The following is a 26,905-nucleotide window of genomic DNA, read 5'->3' as shown; positions in this document are numbered from 1 at the left end:
TTTCTCTAAGGAATAAAGTAGTCTATCTAACTCTTTTTATTTCTAATGAATGTTTCAGGACATAGTAGTGCTACTAGGGGGAGATGGGGAGGGGGGAGAAGGAAAGCAAGCAAGATGCGCTTGCCAAAATTTTGCTCTTCAAAAAGCAAAGGCTGACATTCATTAATAGGATTTGCAGAATTTTACATGACTGCATGTTTCTGGTTGCCAGGTTACAGTGACTACCTAGCTGTCACAGAGAGAAAAGCTAAAATGCAGGCAGGGGAAAAAGAGAGCATATTCAGGATATAAAATTCATATTCACTTCCAAGCGTCCTGTATTAGATGCTCAGGTGTTCTGTTATTCTTAGTTTACCTGTCGGGTGATTCTGGTGCTGTCCATTGGCTGGCCTTAACCCACAACGGTAGAAGGGGCTGATCAGATTAGTTTCAGCTTTTTGATGTTCTGTGGAACTCTACAACTCTTTTTCCCTAATCCCTGGGTTAACCACCAACACCTTCTTACAGAAAGGAAGGAAGGAAGGAATAAATGAATGAATGCATAGAAAGCAAGGATGCCTCACTGTTGAGTCTTGGAAGAATCTTGCATCCAAGAATGCTTCCGGGCCCTAGATGTTATCTGAAGGCATTGGTAGACTAAGTTGCTACGGTCCAAAATCTTACTTGGAACTACTGTATACATACCAGCTCAAAAGAGATGTAGTAGAATATTCTGGGAGGTGAGTTTGCTTCCTAGTAGCAGAGTACATTGGCTAGACTCACCATGGCAATCATTCTGTAAATGTGCTTATGACATGCTCTCAAAATGCCAAATTTGCTTGTGATCTAAAAATATTAGGCTCACCTGTCCTAATCCATGCAGAGATTCTTGGGGTAGAGTTCGGCTCAGTCTAGAAGTCATTCCTGTCTGTGCATACACATTCTGAACCTCTAAACTGAAACTACTAACCCAAGAAGAAAATGTAAGAATTTGAACTAGTTACTGAAAAGACATTAATGCAAGAAATGTCCTTCTCTATCACAATTGGCATCATGCGAAAAAGATCTCTATCCCATCCTTAGATGAACCACTTCAGGCAATTGTGCTTGGATCTCATCAAAGTACAACAAATGGCTAAGCATTTATTTCTCTATATTGTATTTATACTGTCTCTATTGCTTGTCTTGGAAATGACTTCTTGCTAAGATGGAGGTAGAATGCTATTAATCCTGTTCTTTTAACACCAAAAGTTCCCTTTGATGGGCAGGGAAGGGAAGGAGGGGGGGAGGGAGGGAAGGAAGGAAGGAAGAAAGGAAGGAAGGAAGGAAGGAAGGAAGGAAGATGTCTTTGACAGTCCTGATCAAAAGGGAGCTTTGTTAGGGGAACGCTGGGCAAGTTGCAGCCTTTAGCCTAATTCAAAAATTGTAAGTTAACATCACTTTTTATACTAGGTTTTATGAATGGATTTATTTCTATCTATAGGTAGTCCTTAACCACAATTAAGCCCAAAATTTCTATTCTAAGTGAAACATTTGTTAAGTGAGTTTTGCCCCATTTTATGACTTCTTTTGCCATAGTTGTTAAGTGAATCACTTAACATAGTTGTTAAGTGAATCTGGCTTCTCCATTGACTTTGTTTGTCTGAAGGTTATAAAAGGCTCTCCCCTGACCACGGGGGACTGCAATCGTCATAAATATGTGTCAGTTGCCAAGCATCTCAATTTTGATCATGTGACCATGGAGATGCTGCAATGGTCATAAATGTGAGAAATGGTCATAAACCACTTTTCCCAGTGCTGTTATAACTGCATTCTTGTGGGCAAATTCATGTGTCAATAACTCAGCTGCTTTGTCAGAGGAGCCAGTTCTTTTCTGAATTCCCCAAAATGCATCAGGGTTTGTAAATGATCCACACTAAAGCCTCTGCCTTCAGCAGAATTCTGAGTGTAAGTGGACTTTCTGAAAACACCCAAATTTTTATCTTGTATCTGAAAAACTGCTGGGGCAGAGAAATAGCCAGAGGATTCTGATTATAAAAACTTCTAGCCAAGTTTCAGTCAACTTGCTATAAACAAATCTGTTCTAATCTGTTCCAGTTCCTGTCTTATTATCCTGACTGCTCAGTTCTTGGAATTTCACATCTTTCTTTTGACTGTAATTTTAATTTGGAGTATATTTTTATTGAATGACGGTTGACTTGGATTTTTCTTATTTGGCTGTTATGTAGCCTTAAAGTCAACACACAATCTACCATAACTGAATTATGTTGCTGTCTGTCCTCTCCATATGAAGATTTTCCCTCTGTATATACCAGATAATGGTACTGGACATTCTATCTAGTTTATAACTATACTATAGTTCACTCGCTCCCTAATGTAAACGACAGAGCCTTGCAGAGTTTTAGAAAAGAGGTCATGAGAAAGTCATGTGAATTTTAAGGAGTGACTTTCTTTATTAAAATAAACTAAATACAACTACTTTTCAATAATGTAAAGTGATAACTAAAACTGTAAGATTAGATCCTAAAGTTAGATCAACTTCAGAGCACATTCAGCTCTATGAAGGATGAAAATTATAAATGTAATTTCTTTGGGGTGAAGATATAATTTGGGGGAACAGCCATAATATGCTACTCAATGATCCATAAAAGTCATTCTTGACTCTTCAACATCTGGATTTAAGGTATTGGAACAGATCTTCAAATCTGATTTGTATGGGTGTTGGACATATCTATGTATGAACCCTCCTTAATTTGAGCTAGGAATTGTGTCTTCTATTTACAATAGGATGAAACTTCTACAGTGATGAATGAACTGCAGAGTGTCAGGTATAATGAAAACTTTACATTGCTATTAATAGAAAATTTATGCAAATTGAAGCTGAAATTTCTACCATTTCTTGAGATTTCCAGCACTAAAGTTTAAATAAGACACTAAAACTTCCCACAATTCATATAATGGTATAATCAGATTAATGGTAGAATAGAATTCTACTCAGCAGAAATAACGATACAAGATCAAATGCTATGCCCTACAATAAGAATAATAATTTGCAACATTATGGCTAAACATAATTGTGCAAGCCAATTCTTCAACTCTGAAGTTCCAGGATAGAAAATATTAACATTCTGTTTTCTCAAGATAAAGACAAGTCATCTTTAATAAAGATAGACTTAGGTGGGTGTGTATTCTTATACATACTCAGACACACGTATGGGGATACCAAATGTGGAAAATTCATATGGTGGTGGAAAATGTGGAAAAAATATCTCATCATTAAAGTGACTATGAACTACGTAATTGACTCCTAATTCTATCACTCAAAAGTATATTCCATCTTTTCCTCCTTAAGGGATTTTCTGATCAGAATAAAGAGAAAGGGGGAAGGTTACACCTGCAAGAGGATGTTGTTTGAACCTCTCTATAGACAGATGTGGTGGCTCAGTGGCTAAGACGCTGAGCTTGTCAATCAGAAAGGTTGGCAGTTCGAATCCCTAGCACTGCGTAACGGAGTGAGCTCCCATTACTTGTCCCAGCTTCTGCCAACCTAGCAGTTCGAAAGCATGTAAAAATGCAAGTAGAAAAATAGGACCACTTTGGTGGGAGGGTAATAGCGTTCGGCGTTTAGTCATGCCGGCCACATGACCACGGAGATGTCTTCGGACAGCACTGGCTCTTCGGCTTTGTAACAGAGCTGAGCACCGCCCCCTAGAGCCTGAAACTACTAGCATGTATGTGTGAGGGGAACCTTTACCTTCTACATTCCATGAACAGAGGTAATTCAGGTAGTCCTTGACTTACAACAGTCCATTTAGTGACCAAAGTTACAATGGCATTGAAACGTGACTTACGACAGTTTTTCCACTTATGACTGTTGCATCTTCTCCATCATCACACAATCAAAATTTAGACGCTTGGCAACTGATTTGTATTTATGATGGTTGCAGTGTTCCAGAGTCGCATGGTCACCTTTTGAAACCTTCTGATGAAGTCAACAGGGAAACCAGATTTACTTAACAACAACCATGTTGCTAACTTAACCACTGCAGTGATTCACTTAACAACTGTGGCGAGATAAAATGGGGCCAAAATCATAAACAAATGTCTCACTTAGCATAAATTTTAGGGCTCATTTGTGGTCGTAAGCTGAGGACTACCTGTAGACTTATTGAAAAAAATCTTATTGTTGACTTGTGCAATCAATTTTTGAAAATGGTTCTTCCTATGTTTATTTGAGCTGTGTTGGTGTATAAAAATATTTTCATTTACAGACAATTGCAGTGAGCTGTGGTCACACGGTTGCAATTTTCAGGGCTTTTCGGCTAGTTTCTGGTGTTTTCTTCTGGTTTCTGGCAAAAACCTCCACCCATTGATAAAAATGGCTTCACTTAACAACTGCTGTGTTCTCTCCACTACAGAAAAGGTTGTAAAATCAATTGGAGTCACATTGTGACTCTCTTAACAACAATCATGACTTAAAACCATAAGTATGGGCTCAATTACGGCTGTAAATCAAGGATTATCTGCACACCTAGGAATGACTGTTTTACCTTGAGCTGGGAATGAGATGAGGCCAGTACTGTGCAATTGTGGGAAAAAGGTGGGATTATTAGAATAAGATGGAGCTGTGGTAAACCACAAGTGTGGGATGTAGACTAGATTCACAGAGCACTTTAAGATGTGTTTGCCAAGTATCTGTGAATGTTGGCTAAAATGTGGCAGGCTAGTTTGTGATTCAGTGTTATCAAATGAACCTCACAACCATTTTTTCTGTGGATACTTCCATGGCACCACATTTCCATGGACACTTCTGCACTATCAGCATGAGAACACACACTACCCTGCAGCCTCCCCAAACCAATATAAAGTAAACCGTTTTGACCGCCACTAAAAGAAATTCGAAGAACCGGGTGACCCAGCCAGTTTCAATTGTCAGAAGGAGAGTATGAGGAATGGGGTTCGGTCAGTGGCAGCCTCTCCTGTCTACACCTTTACAGTAGTTCACGTGGGAGAGATGTTAAGCAACTAAGGCTAGGGGGTGAAACTCGATGTCATTGAAGGCCGCATCAGGGTTGTGTTTGACCTCAGGGAGCCAGGGTAGGCGTGGCCAGCTAAACATCAATCGTGTTGGGGGCGCCAGTGGGGACCCGAGCACTCTGCCAGCAAAAACAGGCTCCTGAGCAGTTTTTGGCCGCGACAACCTCCTGCAACTCTCTGCCAGTGAAACGGGTTCCTGACCTCAGTTTTTGGCTGCAATGGCCTCCTGCAACCCTCTGCCAGTGAAAATGGAGCTTGGGAGCTCCATTTTTGATGGCAGAGGCACCGTGGGCCAGTCCTTTGCTGTTTCCAAGGCGATCCCACAGGCCAGATCTAAGCACCCTGCAGGCCGGATTTGGACCTGCAGGCCTTGAGTTTGACACCCCGGATTTAGACTATTGCAATGCACTCTGCGTGGGATTATCCTTGAAAAGTATCCGGAAGCTTCAACTGGTGCAGAATATGGCTGTATGGGTAATCTTGGAGCCCTATAGAACAGGGTTGGTAACACCTTTGCTGTGCAAGTGGTACCAGGTGCTGGTTTGCTTCCAGGTCCAAGTCAAGATGTTAGTTATGAGCTTTAAAGCCCTACATGGCAGGAGTCAGGTTACCTATGGAACAGTCTTTGGCCTATGGTATTACCACTCTACACAGCAGAGTTTCTCAACCTCAGCAACTTTGCGATGGGTGGACTTCAACTCCCAGAATTCCTCAGCCAGTTTGCTCTCTAAACCTTTGCTGAACTTTTATGAGAAATAATTCTTGAGAAGAGATTTGAGAAAATTGAAACAAATTAAGCCATTGCCTTTTAAAAAATTTTTTTGCAATTTCGGGTACAAGGAAGCTGAGCCAGAAATACATTGTCAGACAACCATGGGGGAAATCACAGATACACGGCCTGAGTGTTCACATGCAGGTGCCCTACGTAAAACCTTTACAAGATGCACAGGGACCTCCTTAGCACATGGAGGATTCTGTGTTTAGTTGGAATTTTAAAGAGCCCCTTAAATAAGTTATTTACTAGGATAAAAATTGGAATAAGGAATTTTAAAGTTTTTAAGAGCTTCCTTTCGCCTGGATGCAACAGTTCTTTTGTGTCAGATGCACAGCGAACATATTGGGAGCCTGACATGGTTTCACAGGTAACACACAAATAAACCCTCCAGTGCCTCAAAACATGATGGCTGCTACACTTTGCACTTCCCTTGCTTGCTACCTTTCTACACTCTGATAAAGAGGTTGCCAAAGGACACAGCCCGGATTCAGCTTGCCTCGAAGCCCAACTATGGCACATCGAGGAAGGGATCTTAAGGACGGGAAAGAAGACGAGAAGCATTTGGCCGGCTGGGTTTGAACGTGGCCGCTTGCAGATAGATACCTACGCTCGGTTGATCAAAGGAGGCTGCTGCGTGTTTGTGCCCGCGGCGTCCGTTTGTTTTTGCAGCGGTTCCCAGCCCAGCCTGTGCAACGAAGTCGCAGGCCTCACACCTACGCCAACCGGGTTTTTATTAAAATCCCCCCAGCCAGCCAGCCACCCACACACGCTCAATTTCCACGCCGCCCTTTGGATGTTTTCCCTCGCTTTTGCCTTTCCTCCACGCAAAGCCGCTTCTTTCCCTTCGGCTGTCGCCTGGCAGACGCAAACCCCGTTTGGTTTTTTTTTCATTCCCTCCCCCACCCGCACCCCAGGGAACATTGACGCGGGTGGAGAGAGATTCTCCTCCCGGCTTGCCCGCCTGCCTGCTTGCTTCCCTCTTCCTCCTCCACCTCCTCCCACGGAGCCCCTATTCCACCCACCCACCCCCGCCGCCCGCCCACGCAGCCGCCCCCACCATCCAAGCAGAAGGTGGTCCTATTTTTGGCCGCGAGAAGAGGGCCTCCCCTAAGAAAAGTGGAAGCCGCGCTTCGGCTCCGCGGCGTGCGTCACACTTTGCAACCCCCGAGCAGCAGCAGTAGAAGCAGCGGAGCGGTAGCAGCCGCCGCCACCGCCGCGCGCGCCTGAGTGTGTGTGTGTGTGTGTTTGTGTAGACGCGTTTCGCGGGGATGCGAGTCTCCCTCTTTCTTTTCCTTCTCCTTTTTTTCCGCCCTTTCGCCTCTCCGGCTGGTTGGATCCCCCCGTCCTTCTCCTCCTTCCCCGTTTTCCCGCAGGTCCCTCTCGCCCCTCACGGCTGCCTGGCGAATCCCCAAACCACCGACGGCTGACCGGCTCGGAGCCTTTCAGCTCCCCTCACGACAGGTTCCGAGCGCGGGGAAAGGACGAGAAAAGAAGGGCTGGCGACGGCGGAGAACGAGAGAGCCAAGGAGGAGGGATGAAGGGGAAGCCGCCTCGTCCGGGCTCTCCGCGCACATCTTCCTCAGCCCGGTAAAAACAACAACAACAACAACAACAACGCGGAGGTTTCCGCCTGCCCGTTCATGATTCGGGCTACGCTTCTTCCTCTCCTCCTCCTTCCAACTGGCCGGAACCAGAACGGATCCAAAGGATGGGCCAAGCCGGCCGGCAACCCCTTGGAAGCACCTCGGCAGTGTTCCTGTGCCTTTTTTCCGCCCTGTTGCTGACCGAAGGGAGCAGACCGGGGAAGATCGCCTGCCCGGCTTCGTGCACTTGTACCAAAGATAACGCGCTCTGTGAGAACGCCCGGGCGATCCCGCGCACCGTGCCGCCCGACATTACCTCCCTGTAAGGGGGCTTGCGGGGTGGGGGCTTGTCGGTGGATCGCGCAGAGGGTCGGAGGGGGGGAAATCATTCCGGCCGTCCCGACGGGAAAACCCGCTGGGATTGCCAAGGAGCCGGGGTGGAGAAAGGAGGAAGAGCGGGGAGAAGGGGCGATGGGGAACCGGGGCTGGAAGTTGGATCCCTCTGCGCGTTTCTCTTAACGCGACGCCGTCCGTTTCTCGGCGGTGGCGATCTTCCCCCGCTGGAAACTTGTCACTCCTGTTGACGGGGGAGGGGAAGGGGGAGGACACAGGTAACCAGCCCCAGGGCGAGTTGACAAAACGACCCCCCCTCCGGGCCGGCTCCGTTGCTGTTAACCTCTGCTTTGCTTTCTCTCCCCCCGCCCCGTTTTCCTCTTCCAGATCCTTTGTGAGATCTGCTTTCACGAAAATCCCAGAACGGAGTTTCATCTTCTCGTCCAATCTGCAACTTCTGTGAGAACGGTTTATATGGTGATTGCTTGTTATGAAACGGGTGTCTTTTTTTAACAACAAAAAACCACACAAAACGTTCCCGCTAAGGGGCTTTTAAGTACCAGTACTTGTTTTATGTGGAGGAGCTAGTGCAGAGCTATTACATAACAAAATGCACCTAGTGTTTCCAGTGAAAGTAATGAAAGGTGTGTCATACCTAGCAGATTGTTATAATCGCTATTATTTTTCTTCACCATATTGATATTTTCTTTTAGTGCTGCTTAGGAGGCATCATCACTGCTCTTATTACGGGGCTTATTTGGTAAATGTTAGGGCAGTGGCACCATGTTCCTATACGGTGCACCACCCTATCATCTACTGTCCTGTTTTTTTTTTTCTGAGGCTGGATTTCTGAGCTGCTCGTAAATCATTTCTCCACACTTTCAGAATTAGTGCTGCTGAACATTAAAGAGTTGTGGCTGACTAAACAAACTTGCTTCTCTCAAAAAGATTTCAGTGGGTTTCAGTGGATTTCAAAGGGGCAATTTTATAAGCGAGCCTTGTGCCAATGATAGGGATAGATCCTTCCTATTTGTGATCTGTACAAGAACTGAAAGCTGTTGGCTGTACGAGAATTGAAAGCGCTTGGCTGCAATAGACCTAGCTGAGAAATATTTCTTTGGTTAGCATCCTTTGAGCCTGAAGGAAAAAAAATCTAAGTTCTGTGAAAAATGTGGTCCATAAATTAAGACACATGTGATTCAGAGACCTGTCGAGAAATACAACTTCTTTTTAAAAGAAGAGTCTTCAATAAGCAGGCTCACACATGGTGGACAATATGAATTGGCCTAGGGGCATAATTTTGCTTTAGCTTTATCCACTTCTGATGCTGTCAGGGAGGTGATGTCCTTGTCTTTCTCACCTTGTATACTGGAAGTTGATCAGAAGGAGTGTGCCCTCAGCTGGGGTTTGAATCTCAAACAAACCAGTAAATATAGTTACCATGGGAACTATACAGTTTCTCCTGCATCTTTTTCAGAATAAAAAGAACACAATCAGGAATAGGGAGAAAATCTCACCTTATTGTGGAAGGAAATAAAAAGATGATGAAAAAACATACATTTATCTGTAAAGGGGAAGGCCCTTGGTGGTGATTTAGTTATGAATATGCCAGTGTGTCATCTCGGCAGGCTTTGTCGTGACCTTTTTGTAGATGGAAATGGTACATTTTAATGAGAGTAGATATAAATCATACCTTTGATATATAGATGTACAATTTGGGTCCACAGCCTCCTTGGCAACTTGAGAAACGCAGATTGCTTGATATTTATAATTTGTAACTTTTGATATCCTAGGGCATCTCAGGATACCAATTTTCTCACCTCAGTTTTGTATAGATGATGCAACATTATTTCTGATTCATATTCTGCCTGTTCAGCGCAAAATACTAGCTCCTTTATGATCTTTGGAAAGTAAGATTGTTATTGAAGAAAAGGTGAGCTTTTGAAGCCATTTACATTTGTTCCTTGTGATATTATCATTTCTGCATTAGTGAATACTGCTCCCACTTCCCAAGAATATATTTTTTTCCAGAAAAGCATGTTCAGAATATTGAAAAGGTGGTGGCAAGGCTAAAAGATAGGAAATAATTCCCAGTATAGATCAGCCTACTTTGACTTGGCACCTTCCAGCTCCCATATACCCCCAACTGCCATCTTCATGTTGGCTGATAAAAGCTATAGTCCAAGATCCCAGCTTGATGAAGACTGATGACAGTCATAACAGAAAAAGACAGGCGGAGCTACTCTAAGGGAGATGTCAGGAACACAAAAATTGTGAGCAAAGTTAACATTTTGAGTCCAAATTTTCTGTTGCTAAGTGAAACATTTTTAAGTCAGTTTTGCCCCATTTTACAACTTTTCTTACCACCGTTGTTAAGCGATTCATTGCATTTGTTCAGTTACTAACATGATGTTAAAGGAAGGTGGATTCCCCATTGACTTTGCTTGTTAGAAGGTCACAAAAGTGGATCGCAGGACCCCAGGACTTTGTACCGCCATAAATACAAACCAGTTGCCAAGTGGGTGAAAAATGATCATAAGTCCTTTTTTTTTTTCAGTGTCGTTATAACTTCAAAGAGGTACTAAATAAACTATTGTAAGCCAAGGACTACCTGTAGTTAGTTCGTGGTTTCTGATTGAGTCTAAACTATTTTTGAAACCACTAGTATGAAAAAGATGAGAGAGTTTTTCAAGAATCCCCCTTTCCCAACGGAAAGGCTACAGAAAGTGAGATTAGCCTTGAACATATCAAGAGGCACAATCTGGTGCACAGTAAGTCGAATTTAAAAAACAGGCACACAAAAGGACAGGTGATATTTTATTAGCAGTCCACTGAATACACATCAAAGGTCTCAAAATTGGGGGAGAGATATCCAAAATCAGGAACCATATACGTCTTGAAAATTAAATTTTTCAACGGGTATATTACAGCTGACCTTTAATCACATTGTCCATAATATTCTTGTGATCACTTTGTTTTTTATATCACCATCGTTCCTTTTTATTATTAGAAAGCAGCATGTTTCTTTCTCTGGCTCCTTCTCTTACATTTCAAATATGGAATCATAGATGGCTTCTCCAGTGGGTTTTTAAGGAGCACTTGGGGATCTAAAGGTCCTCTGGGCAATGAGTAAGTCAGGTGTATAGAGAACTTCTTTAGAAGGAAGGAAGGAAGGAAGGAAGGAAGGAAGGAAGGAAGGAAGGAAGGAAGATCTTCCAAAGCCCAAGGTTCCATTCGGATGGGGAAAGCAAAATATTTACTCCAATTTTTGAGGTTACTGGGTATGAAATGAGTATCTTAAGCCTTACTTATGGCTCTCCTATTGCCTCTTTTAAAAAAAGCATCTCACTTCTCAAATTGGGATTATTTTTCCAATTGAGGTTAAGCAACCATATGAGTATTTGAAGATTCTGCTTAAGGTACCTATTTCAACATTAACCCCTCCCTTCAAATTGGCCAAATATTTTGTCCCCTAACTTATTCATCACGTGCCACAATCTCCTGAATGCTTCCAGGGTCAAATACTTTTTTTTTAACGCCATACAACCACCCCAAAATACATTGACTATCTAGTGAAGAGTCATCTTAATCCTGAGATCATCACTGCAGGAGGGAATTGCAGAGTGGATGACCCCAAAAATATTCATCCATGGCTGCAATTGATCTATGGTCTCATTGAGAATTGATAGATCTGATGAAACTTTTATTCCACAAAGGATAAGTGACTAAGATAAAATTCATCAAGCAGGGAAGGACTGAAGTAAAATTCTACTACCGGTAACTCTTGGACATCTGGATGATGGCCAAGATCAAATTTTCTTTCCTTTTAGTGATGAAGAAAAAAATGTATGGCATTAGTAAAATGTTCCAATAGTAGAGATTAATACTTCAAGAAAATTTTAAAATAACAAAGCATCCCTTGGTGTTTCTATGCTATTTTTTAAGTCTAGTCCCATTAAGCACCCTGATCTTTGGAATAAATAAAACTATAATAAAAAGACTTTTTTATTTTTCATTTGGAAGTATATATTTCATTAAAAAAAAAGAAACTAAAAAACTTTGAAACTACATTTTTAGGACATCCTTTATAGAAATTCAGTTAGACTTAACAAAAGTATACATTTCTGCCCATTTTTAAAAACTGTACTGATTACAATCTTAATTAAGTTGTAAAGGTTTTCTTAAGTCGTCCTTGCTTACTTTAATACAATAGAATAGAATTCTTTATTGGCCAAGTGTGATTGGACACACAAGGAATTTGTCTTGGTGCAAATGCTCTCAATATACATAAAAGAAAAGATACATTCGTCAAGAGTCAAGAATCATAAGGTACAACACTTAATAACAGTCATAGGGTACAATAAGCAATCAAATCATAATAGGAAACAGTTGATATAGATTGTAAGGATAAAAGTGACAAAGTTACAGTCATACAGTCACAAGTAAGAGGGGATTGGTAATGAGTGATGAGAAGGTTAATAGTAATAGTAGTTCAGGCTTTGTAAATAGTTGGACAGTGTTGAGGGAATTATTTGTTTAGCAGAGTGATGGCTTTCGGGGGCGGGAACTGTTCTTGTGTCTAGTTGTTCTGGTGTGCAGTGCCGTATAGCGTCGTTTTGAGGGAAAGAGTTGAAACAGTTTATGTCCGGGATGGGAGCAGTCTGTAAATATTTTCACAGCCCTCTTTTTGACTCATGCAGTATACAGGTCCTTGATGGAAGGAAGGTTGGTAGTAATTGTTTTTTTCTGCAGTCCTAACTTACTCTTTACAGGATATTTTATTTAATATAATTTGCTTAAACTTCCCTTAAATACAAAGGAAATATCAGGGAAAAAGAATGCTTAAATTTAATATATCAAATATAATTATCAAGAAGATAATAGCTGTAACAGTGCAGAAAAACATTAAAATATTACTCTATCAATTATGTAATTTGCATTGGTCCAACAGGTTAAGTAGCATGTGTTTTGCAAAAAGCCTTTTCAGGTGTAAATATGTTGATAGGAGCATTTGCTAAAAATAGAAACTCTCTTGATCCAGTAGATACTTCCTGATGGGTGAAGTTAGATACCTTCTATGCTATGTAGAGCTATATGTTATTGCTTAAATGTGATTAACTACATCTCTAATTTGGCCCCATGATATTTTGGGGGATTTTTCTATAATTCTAAGAAGTATAGAAGTATGTAAGATAGCATGATAGCATATAAATTGGGGAGGATGGTACTTTTCCATCTTAGATAGTTGCAGAGGTGGGTTGTACATTTCTCAATTATTCACAACTGGAACAGCCTATAAACTAATGAAATAAATAAAATACAGTGCATGTAAGCATTTCCTTCCCATTTCCTTCATGAGTATTAAAAAGTTTTTTTAAAAATTCTGCTAGTGCCTCAGGATTATTTTTTTCTTGTTTAAATTCCATGTTTGGTGGGGAGAGGAACGTTCCTGAGCCTAAGTGGGAAGTAAAGGTTTAGCCTCAAAAAACCAGATAGGGGAAGGCAGGGAGCAGATTCTGTCAGAGTTGCAAACATCTGGAGGACATGGTATGGCCTCCTTGCTGCCTTCTAGTGGTGGTCTGGATTTTTGCAGCCCAAATAGCATCCTAAAACCTACATAGAAATCGGAAGACTAGTGCCCCTTTAGAGATAAAAGCCAAATGGGTGACTGAGGGCAGGTCTCAACCCAACCCACCTCACCTTGGCTCCCTTGGCCAAGGAACAGAGAGGAGCACCATGGCCTAAGGTCGGACATGACTGGACAGGGAAACCCTTACTTTTATCCCCGCTCACACACACACACACATAGATATAGATATATAATTGGTATTCATCAAAAATACATTCGTGGTTCATTTAACACCAATTTGTGCTCTTGATATGGGCCTAAATACGTTCCTTTTGTTGAAATGAATAGCAATGCTTATCCTTGCAAAAGTTCCATACGCAGCTAAGAATAGTGTTGGCACTCTCCAATGGGAGCTATTATGTAAATTGCAGCAATTTGCATTCAACTTCAATCATTAGAGGAAAAGATAATTTTGAAACTATATTTCTGACTGCAGTGCATGTATTTCTTGTAAAGACAAACTCTAGAACTTTGAAGGAGACATTGTGGAGTTTTGGAAACTACTCAGAAATGCCAGTTCTTTAAATTATGCCATATTTAGTCAATATCATTAAACTGTTTCATGTATATTATAACGTATATTTATGTCTTGAAGAACTAGATCAGCTAACTGGACCTTCTAGGAAATGTAGTTCTAACACATCTTGGAGGATGTAAGGTTGGAGAAAGGTAATCTAGATTCTGTATATGTGTATGTGTATTTCATTTTGTTAAGGACATAGCAGAGTAGAAAATATAATCTTCAGCTCTAAAAATAATCAAGCACTGTGAAAAATCTATGTATGTCTAAGACCATGTCACATTATTCTTTGCCTACTATTTCTTTCTACAGATTATTTACTGCAAACACCTTTGAGACCATTAGTAGCGATGCTTTCATGGGCCTTCCTCATCTAGAATATTTGTGAGTTGAAATATTTATGGTCCAGGAGTTTTAGTTTTATTTTGAGTGAGTTGAATGCCTGAGATGGAGACAGCTTTGACCGGTTGTGTTTGTAACCCCGTTACAGGTTTATAGAAAACAACAACATCAAATCACTTTCCAACACTTCTTTTCGTGGGCTGAAATCCTTAATTCACTTGTAAGTATGTTTGTTTATTTATGTGTTTTGGCCATCCAACTCCAAAATTAGGGAAAACATAAAACTATTTAAAAGCATTAAACTACATAGGCATCCAGACTAAAATAACCTAATAGGCAGCAAAGCAACAAAGCAAAACAGACACCATTGAACAAATAATAAACTTCAACCAGAGATGGGATTCAAATTTCTTAACAACCTGTTCTGTGAGTGTGGCCTAATTTGTGGGTGTGGCTTGGTGGTCATGTGACTGGCTGGGCATGGCGTTTATGTAAATATTGTAAATATTTATGCAAATATTGATTTTTTTATTTAAAAAAAGAGCAACTTTCACCCAAAATCAGGCAAAGCAGGCAGGCAGATTGAGTTGCTCACAGAATCAAAGATTCACACAGACATCTAACTTTCTGCAATCTGCTGCTTGAGCCTGCCACATAAAATTTGCTTGCAAGCAAACTCACAAAATTAACTCACAACACACCATGTATGTAAATATTGAATTTTTTATTTCAAAAAAGAGCACCTTCTCTGCTGGAAATACTGGGTTGGCAAATATAGTTGGAGATAAGCAGGCTCTCAGATATCTGGGCCCTATTCCATAGATGACTTCATAGGTAATAAGCAACAAGTTGAATTGCATCTGGAAGCCAACTGGCAGTCAGTGAACCTTGCATAACAACGGTGACACATAGATACACCGAGAGGTATCTGTTACTGCTTGCACTGCTGCATTCTGAACCAGCTGTGGCCTCCAGATGGTCTCCATGTGGAGTGCACTGTAATAATCCAATTGGGAGATAACCAGGACATGAATGACTGGCCGAATGGCCTCCTGATTGAGGAAGGGGTGAAGTGGTGACAAGGAACCTGTGCAAAGGCCTCCCTGGCCACAGCTGACATCTGCCCTTTGAGCAGTAGCTATGTGTCCAGAAGGACACCCCCCCCCACGTTGCATATCAGTCTTGACTGGGGAAGTGCAGCCTCATCCAAAACCAAAGATGCTGACATCATCACAGCCACAGCCGTCAGTCTTAATAGGATTCAGCTGAAGTCTGTCCCATCTAGACCTTAATAGCCTCCAGAGACTGAGTCAATATATTAATCATCCCTTGGGTTGAGATGTAGAGTAGGGCAGTGGTGGGATTCAATTTTTTTTTACCACCGGTTCTGTGGGCGTGGCTTGGTAGGCGTGGCAGGGGAAAGATACTTTAAAATCCCTATTCCCTCCCCACTTCTGGGGGAGGAATACTGTAAAATCTCCATTCCTTCCCAACCCCACTAACCTGCTTTCCAGCTCCGTTCTCCTGTGCAGGGCAACAAAAGAAGACCCAGCCAATCAGCTGGGACTCGGGAGGCAGAGAATAGATGGGGGTGGGGCCAGTCAGAGGTAGTATTTGCCGGTTCTCCAAACTACTCAAAATTTCCGCTACCAGTTCTCCAGAATTGGTCAGAACCTGCTGAATACCACCTCTGGAGTAGGGTATCGTCAGCCTACTGGTGATACTGCAACCTAAATTAATGGTTGTCCTTGTCCGGTGGTTTCATGTAGAAGTTGAACAAGGATGGGGACAGCTAGTTGTGAGGTACTCTAGTGAAGAGTGGCTGTGAAGTTGGTCTTCTCCACTCCCATCAACGCTGACTGAAACTGGACACTGAGGAAGGAGATGAACCAGTGGAGCATATTGTCACTCACTCCTAACCTCTGTAGCAGAAGATACTGTGGCTGATGGTGTTGAAAGCTGCTAAGAGATCTTGGAACTCTATGATGGATACGCCATTCCAGCTCCATCAAGCGCGACCAATGCTGTCTCTGTACTGTACTCTGCCTGAAATGGGTCCAGATAATGTGTTCCTTTTAAGATCCTCTAGCTGTCATCCACCTTTTCCACAACCTTTGCCTGAAAGGGAAAATTGTAAATTGGCTGATAATTGTCCAGGAGGAAAGCATCTAACCCTGACCTCTTGAAATGTATGGCATGCAACCTCTTCCTTCAAGGCTGGCGGGACCACCCCTTTCACCAAGGGGTCAAAACCACCAGATAAACTCACCTTGTGTTCACCTCCCAGGCTGCTTTAATAACCAGGAGGGGCCAAGATATAACAAACATTTATTTTGTCCTGTTTGCACTGATAGCTCACAGTGCCATCCTACTTGCCTTTGTTTAGAAATAGACCCCCATTGCATCCAATGGGAGTTGTGTTCTTTGAGCATATAGGAGCATTTGGGGCCTCCTGAAATTACCATTGCTGCTGACCTGGAGACTATACATGTGTGTGTAGTGCATGTGTTTATTTATTGTAGTACACGCAAAGGCACAGTAAGGGGGAAAACTTCTTCACTGTCGTTCTCCTTCCAGTTGACCTGCAGCTTGCTGGCGCTCTCTCCACGATTATCAATGGGAAACTCTTTAAGTTCTGAGCAGTGACCTACAAGAGAGAAGTGACTCCCTGTGACTTCTTTCTTTGCTGTAGGGCAGGGGGCCTTCAAACTTGACAGCTTTAAGACTTATGGACTTCAACTCCCGGAATTCTTACTCCAGTCATGTTAGTTCAGGAATTCTGGGAGTTGAAGTCCACAAGTCTTAAACTTGCCAAGGTTGAAGGCCCTTGGACTAGTGACTCTGCTCCAAAGTGCTGCCTCAGCAGATTCCTTTGATCAGGTCGTTCAGAGTTCTCCAACCTTTTTGGGTTGGTGGCCCAGAGGAGCAGAAAAGCAAACGCCTTTACACGTGCATGCGCCCACGCAAACAGGACCAAAAACACTGGTGTGATGCAAATGGGCCTGCGAGCGCCTGCACAACACAGCGACACTAGCACCCTGAGATAATTGACAGGAGAAGACAAGGGCCTTTTTACAATTATATAGAGTACAAAAAGGGTGGCCAAGAGCACAGGTCTATGTAGTCTCCAAGGTAGAATTGACATTTTTAGTTTGAATGTTAACCAAAGTACAGGTGATCCTCAATTTACAACCACAATTGAGCCTAACAATTCTGCTGCTAACATTTGTTAAGTGAGTTTTGCCCCATTTTACAATCTATATTGTCACGGTTTTTAAGAGAATCACTGCAGTTGTCAAGTTACTCACAGTTGTTAAGTGAATCTGGCTTGCCCATTGGCTTGGTTTGTCAGAAGGTCACAAAGGGTGATCACAGGACTCTGGGACAACTGCAGACGTCATAATTATGAGCCAGTTGCCAAGCATCTGAATTTTGATCACATGACCATGGGGTAGAGGTGGTATTCAGCAGGTTCTGACCAGTTCTGGAGAACCGGTAGCGGAAATTTTGAGTATTTACATACCACTTCTGACTGGCCCCCCATCTGTTCTCTGCCTCCCATTGAGTCCCAGCGGATCGGCTGGGTCTTCTTTTGTTGCCCTGCACAGGAGAACGGAGCTGGAAAGCAGGTTAGTGGGGTGGGGAAGGAATGGAGATTTTGCAGTAACCTTCCCCTGCCACGCCCACCAAACCACACCCACAGAACCAGTAGTAAAACAATTTGAATCCCACCACTGCCATCGGGATGCTGCAATGGTTATGACAGTCATAAGTCAGCTTTTTCAGTGCCATTGTAACTTTGAACAGTCACTAAATGAACTGTTTATAAGTTGAGGACTACCTGTATCTTCTGGAGCAATAACTAACAGGCAGGGCCATCCATAGGGATGTTCAAAAGAGTCAAGATGAGGGCCACAGACTCTTTTCTATTGTGGTATTACTAGGATTGTATTTTGCTAATAAAAGGGCAAAAAAAAAAAATCAAGTCCTTGAAATTGGCTTATGGACAGACCTTCAGTAATACGTTGGAACTGAGTCAATGTAATACAGGCATTTCTTTTTTTTGCATAATATATACTTTAGTCATCTTTTTCCCCCATTTAAGTCTATGAATAATAAACAGCATGATGACAGCAAATGTATTACTATTATTATTTTCTCCAACTATCCCAGAAGGTTATGAAGGGATGGAAACCTTCCATGCTAGTGGAAGGGCATCCATGGTTGGAAAACAATTGGAGGGTGATCATAGATGTCCATGAGACAAGCCATGGCTGCAAAGCTATTGCAACCGATAACCTTGAGCGGTATTTCTCAACACTGAAAAACATGCTGGCTGAGGAATTCTGGGAGTTGAAGTCAACAGATCTTAAAGTTGCCAAGGTTTGAGGACAGAGGATGCTTAAAATACCCTGAAATCTTTTTCATTGTTAACAACAACAACCAAAACTCAAGGAATCCTTGATGCTCTCTGAGAAGTTTCATTACCCAAACTAATGAGCACTGATGATGTTACCTAGTTTGGGTAATGAAATGTCTGCAAGAAAACGACAAGCAAGCTCAGAGATCACCAGGGACCCATCGTTTCATTCCTGAGCTACAAATATTTTCCTTTATTGGTAAAAATACAAGGATTTGGGTTAAGAGTTTGGCAAGACAGCAGAGAGCTTAGAACAATAGGGAATGTGGATGTAATATTTAAACAGGAATTGTGCCTTTTGAGGTATAATAAGTCAACGTGTTCCATATTACAACAATATTAACATTACCAGTATTGCTATTACAACTAATTACAATAGTGAATCACATCATAGCAATGCATGTGCTATTATTTGTCATCCTAGTGATTCATCAAATGGGAAAGAAATAATGCAAAATAATTTAACCCTAATTATATATATTTTTACAGGAGTCTTGCAAACAATAACCTCCAAACGCTCCCTAAAGACATATTCAAAGGATTGGATTCACTAACAAATGTGTAAGAAACCTTTTTGATGTTCCTGTTATGAATGGAAAGAAGAAGAAGAAAAGCTCACAGATGCTTATTATGGAGCAATTGCTCATACAATGAGCCTGAAGTTTTCCATTTTATATCCACTTATCATCAATTATCTCATTCATCTAATAGGTTTTTTCCCCTCCATTTAGGAACATTCCTCAGGGCAGTTTTCTGCAAGCTGGCAGCTTCCAAATATGCTGGAATGGCCCAGATTGCAGAAAGGTGCCGCGGAACGGCTAAAACAAGATAATCACCCTACAGTCATGTGTTTTTGTGGCAATCTTTTCTCACGGTCAGATTTTCTTAAAATTATACCTGGGTGCATTTTTTTAATAGTTATCAAATTACCCTGCAAAAGAGAAAGGGAGGAATAAGGGGGAGAGAGAAAACTACTTCATATGCTTGTAAAGTACAATCTGTGCAAGCTTTCGTAGAAATGGGAATGGAATGAATTTCTCAGCCATCTCTACTGAGAGCATTAGCTGTTCTCTGTGAGCTCATTTAGCCATTCCCACTGTCAAGAAAGCCAGCTGCTTTAAACAATTTGCTCTGCACCGATAAAAGCAGCAGCAGTGAAACCAGAAAGCCAGGCTCCACCTGCCCACCATTTGCTTCCTGGACATTGAGACGCATGGAAGATAAGGCAAACGGTTGGAAAAATTTGCATTTGGAAATTCTTACGGGAAGTCACATGTCTTTTTCTTGCAATTTTTCACAGCACAGGTGTGCCTTCGTCTCACATCTTGAATGAAGCAGACTTAACTGGCTCCAGACTGTTAATAAATATTAAGTATATTTTCCCTCTTAGAATAGGGCCAAGGCCAAGTAACCATATATTTGAGTTGCAGTCCCACCTGAGGCATGAAGCCAGCTTGGTGTAACCTTGGGCCTGTCATTCTCTCTCAGCCCTAGGAAGGAGGTAAGGGTGAATCCTTTTCTATTGAGAAAACGGCAACGTTTAATCCAGGCCGTCACTATTATACCAAACTGGTTCTATTTCCCCTTGGATACTGTTAGAATAAGAGGGAAAGCATTCTAAATATACTAAACAGCCAAGGACCAATTAGGTGTGCTTCGTTCACGGGTAGGCAAGGCATGGAGCGAAGGCCTATTTGTGCAGTGAATAATTGCAAATGAGGGAAGGCCTCCTGACACCTCATTTTCTCTTTCTGGCACCTGCTTCTCTCTTTCCCAAGGAACTGAGGCCAAGAGCTGCATCTGGGTGAAAGGCAGCTATCTAACCTTTATGCTGAGTTTTATGGTTGTGTATTGTGGGGGCCTTTGAGTTAGTCTTGACTCCTGGCAACTCCCTGGGCTAATCCCTGCAGTTTTCATGGCAATGTGTTTTGGAAGTGGTTTGTCATTTCCTTCTTCCTTGGGTGGGAGGGAGTAATTGGCCCAAAGCTACCAAGCTGGCTTTTCATGGCTAAGGCAGGACTAGAACTTGCAGTTTCCTGGATTCTAGCCTTAACCACCAGATCAAACTGGCTCTCCTTATGCATAACAATACCTCCCTTTTATGTATATACTTGCTCTATACCTGTGCTTCCCTACGAAACTATGGGGGAATTCTGCCTCTGCCTTCCAGCATCCATTTTGGTATTCATCTGGCTAGCGTCCTGTCAGTGTGTGAGAGAGTTGAGGGCTGTTTGAAAACTGAAACAGTATTTGCTGTGTGAGCAAGAAAGAGACAGCAAGGAGCCTGAGCGTGGCTTAGCTCAACTGTTCTGTACTAAAGCAGGTTGCTGCTCTGAAACTGAAACTCCTGCTTGTGTTTTGCATTTGGAACAGATTTTTTTTCAGGCAGGAAGGGAAAGTAGAACTCCTTAGCATCAGAGCGTGTTAATAATAATATATGAAATACTAATGCTCTGATGATCATTTTGAAAAATCCTTTCTTAGTGAGCACCTAGAAGCCAAGAAGAACATACATGCTAAATTTCAAGTTTATAGGCTTTACGGTTCTGGAGATTTTGTGATGATGCGTGAGTGGTAAGTAAAATAAAACTACATGGAGAACAGCCATTTTCTGTAGCATCTGGAAATATGTTTATGGTTGCACAAAGCAAAATATGTCTATCAAGATCCAGATAACAACTGAGAAGAATAAAATGAGCTAGGTTTATTAATAAGAAGGACGTGTACCCAAGTATTATCTATCTAAATCAGTTGGATTTAATTTCCTGAACTTGGCTCTTCTTATTTTAGCATGAAAGAGCAACCACATTTGAAGGGTTTTTTTGCTTTTTAAAAGGACGTTGATAAAACTGATATTATTTACATGACATCTAGAATAATGAGCTTGAACATCACATGGAAAGTTGCTTTAAATTCGGTTCCTGTAAACTTAAAATGAGTTTTTAACAGAAAAGGAAGTTTTGCCTGTTGGACACTACAGCAATTATTTAATAAAAGATTAGTTGCAATTGCCTTTTGTTGGAGATACATTTTGGACTTGGAATATTAATTTGTATGAATTGAATTATGAATAATTTGAGCCCTATTATTGTCACATTTGAATTGAAATATACAAAGCTGCTCCTAAGACTCCAGAACAATTATGTGTTTTAAAAAAGGCATTATTCTTGGTGATAATTCTGGTGTCTGAAATTTAGCAAGACAAGATGTCAAAAATTGTGGACAAGGTGGAAAAGAGAATCTACATCTGATATGGGGCAGTGGATTGTTGACAGGCATTGGTGATCAAATTAAGAATTATTGTAGTTGCTGTTGGTTGGTTGGTCATTTTGAGAAAAGCAAGGAAAAGATTTTTTGGCACCCATGTTCAAAAATTTTACAGTTGTTCTGTTGGAATATTACTTTCCAGACCTTTTTCTTTTCTATTTTTAATCTGAATATCTTTAAGTTAGCATTATACTGTTAATATTATTGTGTTCTTCTTTAGTCATTCGTTTCTAAAATCAGTTAAAAGAAGTAATTTTACATTTGCGAAGAGGAAAGCAAGCTTAAAGCTCTTTTGCTGTATTAGAGGATTTTCTTTCCAGATCCAATTTAAGCCTGAAGGAATTACTCAACTAGAATAAGATTTCAGAAAAAAAGAGCCCCCAGAGGCAACATTCTCTCTATATAATCCAGATAAAAAGCATCTGCAAAATTGGATGCTTTCATCAAAATAACAAAAACAGCATCCTGTTGTCATTGTACAATCTCCACCTCTTTTGCACTTTGGTATAATACTATAATTCACGTACAAAAGAGAGAGAACTTGCAGTATGATGGTATAATGCTACTTTCATCTTAGTTGACCCTTGACCCATGCTGTACTTCTCCATCCAGAAATATTATGGAAGGATGCTTAATTTAGTGTAAGATTTTTGCCTCCCTTCCTTCTCTCTTTTAGGAAATTTGATATACAGTTGCTTTTTTTAACCATCTAGGTTTTTTTAAATATAAGCTTGGTTTCTTCCTTAAAGCCCATTGTCTTTCAGGCAATAGTGATCTCAATATGATAAATTGATAAAACGGTTTTTTTTTTAAAAAATGGTAATATTATTTAAATTGTAACATTTCAAAAACATTCTTTCTGTCCAGAGACCTGAGAGGAAATACTTTCAAATGTGATTGCAAATTGAAATGGTTAATTGCATGGATAAGCAGAACAAATGCAACAGTGGAAGACATTTATTGTGAAAATCCACCAGAGTATAAGAAACGCAAAATCAACAGCCTCTCTCCTGGTGAATTTGATTGCATAATTACACGTAAGTCTTCAACGTGTCTTCTGTTTTGTTCATTCCCTGTTATTCTTTAAGGGCTTTTTTGGTGGAGCCAACCGTCTTCTACCGGATTAATCAGTACATCTACCTAGCCCGAATATTGCCTGCCGTTATTCACAGCAGCTTTCAAGATCTCAGACTCTTCTCTGTTCTGTTGAGATGTTTCTCTCTGTCCTTCTCTGCAGGAGAACGAACCTACACAATAGTTGCACCAAATATGTTTTTTCAAAATGCAACTGGACTTCATTTTTGCTTGAAGTCATATAGCTTCTCATCGCTTCAGAACTGAAGAAGCCTCTTGGAAGAGAAGCTAAGCATCTTCAAGGAAAAACAAAGTCCAATTGCCTTTTTTAAAAAACTGCCCTTGGGACAACCATGACCTGGATGACTGAGAATCTCCATAGATATCTATGCAATGGCTGTATGGCCTGGTTCACCTATTGCCCTAAATCTGAATGAGATTCCATTGATTTTGGCTTAAACTCTGTGACTTATTTTCAGAAGCCATAGTGAAGCAAATGAAATCAACTGCAGACTACAATTCCTTATAGCATAGAAGTTAAAGAAGCAAAGCTGGAATGGTTTTACTATATAGAGTCTAGCTGGCCAAAACTGCACTCATGCTTGGAGAAGATCAAGATTTCTCATTCCATATTGACTGAAAGTATGTTATTTGCAGTATTAGGCCCTAATTATATTTTATTAAAATCAGTGTGACTGCTATATTCAGAATTTTCATCCCAAGTTTGACACCACTGGTCTAAGGGGTTTACTGCTAAATTGGAAGCTGGAAGGTCAAATGTTCTAGTCCTATTTTAAGCCTGGGACCAGTGGTGGGATTCAAAAAATTTTACTACTGGTTCTATGGGTGTGGCCTGGTGGGTGTGGCGTGGCTTAGTGGGCGTGGCTCGGTGGGCATTTTAGGGGAAGGATACTGTAAAAACTGCATTTCCTTCCCACTCCAGGGGAAAGTTACTGCAAAATCTCCATTCCCTCTCCACCCCACTAACCTGATTTCCAGCTCCATTCTCCTGTGCAGGGCAACCAAAGGAGACCCAGCCGATCAGCTGGGACTCGGGAGGCAGAGAATAGATGGGGGTGGGGCCAGTCAGAGGTGGTATTTGCCAGTTCTCCGAACTACTCAAAATTTCCTCTACCGGTTCTCCAGAACTGGCCAGAACCTGCTGAATACCCACCTCTGCCTGGGACCCAGCTTGGTGATTGTGGGCCAGATTCTCTCTGCACTAGGAACAAGGTATTGGCAAGCCACTCCCAAAAATGTTGCCAAGGAAACTACAGGGATTTATCCATGTAGTCAGCAGGAGTCAGATGTGACTTGATTAACTGTAACAACCACAGTAGGAATTAGGCTAATCAGAATTGGTTGTGATTCAAGCATGAGTGCTATTCTCTGTTAAAAACATTTTCATCTTTTTTTCTTGTTGACTGAAGTCTAATAAACAGGAGAAATAGATTTTATAAAATACCACTGCCTTGATCAAGCGATCTACTTTTTGCAATAATGTTCAAAGGAGTAAATACCAACTTTTAGTGTGTGCTTTTTCAGAATTTGTCGTATTTCGAAAGCTGCCATATCAGTCCCTATCAGTGGATACTTTCTCATTCATGAATGATGAATATGTGGTCATCGCTCAGCCTTTTATTGGAAAATGTATCTTTCTGCAATGGGACCACGTGGAAGGGACGTTCAGGAATTTTGATAACATCACAGGTATTAACAGCTCATTTCTCTGACCTTTGTGTTGCCTTATCCGTAATGCCAGTTGATGATACGCTTTATCGATCTTTGTGCAGGGACTTCGGTGGTTGTCTGTAAGCCGATTATTGTTGAGAATTGCTTGTACATCATTGTTGCCCAGCTCTTTGGTGGCTCCCATATTTACAGAAGAGACATTCACGCCAATAAATTTATCAAAATTCAGGACATTGAGATCCTTAAGATCAGAAAGCCTAACGACATCGAAACATTCACCATTGTAAAGGATGCATACTTTGCAATAGCGGATAGTTCAAAAGCTGGCATCACCACTATCTACAAATGGAATGGAAATGGATTTTATTCTGACCAGTCTTTGCACGAATGGTACAGAGACACTGATGTGGAATATCTTGAAATAGCTACCAAGCCTCACCTGATCATCTCAAGCAGTTCTCAACACCCGGTCCTGTATCAGTGGAACAGGGGCACAAATAATTTCGCTGATCCGGTGGATATTCCAGATATGGAAGATGTTTATGCTGTCAAACACTTCAAAGTGAAAGAAGATATTTATGTTTGCCTAACAAGATTCATTGGGGATTCTAAAGTAATGAAATGGACAGGCTCCAAATTTCTGGATTTACAAAGAATGCCATCCAGGGGGTCCATGGTATTCCAGCCACTTCAGATAAAGAATTATCAGTATGCTATTCTTGGAAGCGATTATTCGTTCACTCAAGTCTATTTTTGGGATGCGGGAAAAGCCAAGTTTATTAAGTTTCAAGAATTAAATATTCAAGCGCCAAGATCCTTCACACATGTTTTTGTTGACAAACAAGATTTTCTCTTTGCATCCAGCTTTAAAGGAACTACAGTGATCTATAAGCACATCATAATTGACTTAAGTGCATGAGACAAACATACTTTCACACACACACACACACACACACACACACACACAGAATATGGAGTCTGTTGTGAGACTTCTTCCATTAATAATAACAGAGACCTAATGAACTAAATGCATGACAAAGATTCTTTTCACTTCCAGTCTGCAAAATGCCTTTAACAGCTGAGATTGTTAAAATAAAGTGCTACAACTAATATCTTCAACCATAAATGTCAAGTCTAGTGCTGTTTGAAATTGCAGTTTTAAAAGGACAAATTAAAGCATTAACTATTATTTGCAACAACGGTGTAAATAGCAAAGCTCCATCCCTCCTAAGTGAGTTGGAAAGCACCAATCAACTGTAATTTTCCATTATTCACTGATCTGAAAATTGCCAAATAAAATGTTTACGATTTCTTTCCTATTCTCAAATAGCTTTATTTATATAACCATCCCACAGGTAGATTTTGCTCATGTTGAGTAGTTTCCTAGGGTCATTAAAGTTATATTACCAGAAATGTTATATCATATTTTGATTCAAGTCTATTGCTTACACTTTTCTAAAACAGAAAGGGATTGTTTGATCCAATGCAAGCAGGTGTTCCATTCACATGTATGGAATGTGCACCTCATTTATTTCCATGACTTTCATAAGAAAAATAAATAATCAACTGACCTTTTGTTCACAGTGTGTAGAGAGCACTGACAATTTCTGTCCTAATGGGAAAGGTACCAATTGCCATCTTTCCAAAGCAATTAGAAATATCAGAATCTGTTGGCATATAAATATTAAATATTCAGGACTTATTTTTCATAGGTATGAGTTATCCTGCAGTACTGCATGAGCCATGGTGGTGCAGTGGTTAGAATGCAGGCTGCAGTACTGCAGGCTAACTCACTGCTCACTCTAGGAATTTGTCTGGCTCAAAGTTGACTCAGACTTCCATCCTTCCAAGGATGGTAAAATAACTCATATTGTTGGGGACAAATATGCTGACTCTGTAAACTGGTTAGAGAGAGCTGTAAAGCACTATGAAGTGGTATATAAGTCTAAGTGCTATAGCTACTTGTGGATACAAACACACACACACACACACACATCCAGTATCAATAAAATGCTAACCATAGTACCATTACTGTAGGAAGAGTTTTTATGCACCATTGCATAGGCACCCTTTCTCTGACTGGTGTTTGATAATATGTAGAACTTAAGCTTGTATCACCCACGCTCTCTGATCAGAGTTCTCTTGCTTAGAATAGTTATGTGTTTAAAAAAATATATAATATAATTCATATGACTTTCTCACCAGAGTTTTTTTTTCTTTTCTAAATGCACTTTTTCTAATCCTTTTTCAGGAG

At 41.0% G+C, this 26,905-nt stretch overlaps 1 protein-coding gene across 3 annotated transcripts; it reads left to right on the top strand.

The window, feature by feature from the left end:
• The first annotated feature begins 908 nt into the window (after positions 1-908).
• Positions 909-25,972, top strand: LGI1 (leucine rich glioma inactivated 1). 3 transcript variants are annotated; one of them, XM_026710594.2, is made up of 8 exons: positions 6,559-7,696; positions 8,095-8,166; positions 14,169-14,240; positions 14,347-14,418; positions 19,108-19,179; positions 22,753-22,922; positions 24,505-24,669; positions 24,753-25,972. In XM_026710594.2, the coding sequence occupies exons 1-8, from the start codon at positions 7,500-7,502 to the stop codon at positions 25,568-25,570; spliced, it is 1,638 nt and encodes a 545-aa protein (XP_026566379.1). In that variant the 5' UTR covers positions 6,559-7,499; the 3' UTR covers positions 25,571-25,972. The 3 variants fall into 3 exon arrangements, with proteins under 3 accessions (XP_087788558.1, XP_026566379.1, XP_087788557.1); XM_087932431.1 differs by having other exon boundaries at positions 6,808-7,696; positions 8,095-8,184; XM_087932432.1 differs by lacking the exons at positions 6,559-7,696; positions 8,095-8,166 and adding an exon at positions 909-1,101.
• The last annotated feature ends 933 nt before the right edge of the window (positions 25,973-26,905 follow it).

This window comes from Pseudonaja textilis, chromosome 4 (assembly GCF_049901715.1).
Source record: "Pseudonaja textilis isolate UNSWEBS1 chromosome 4, rPseTex1.2, whole genome shotgun sequence".
NCBI classification, from domain to species: domain Eukaryota; kingdom Metazoa; phylum Chordata; class Lepidosauria; order Squamata; family Elapidae; genus Pseudonaja; species Pseudonaja textilis.
The sequence above is the reverse complement of the archived record's forward strand: the minus strand, read 5'-3'. Positions and strand labels throughout refer to the sequence as shown.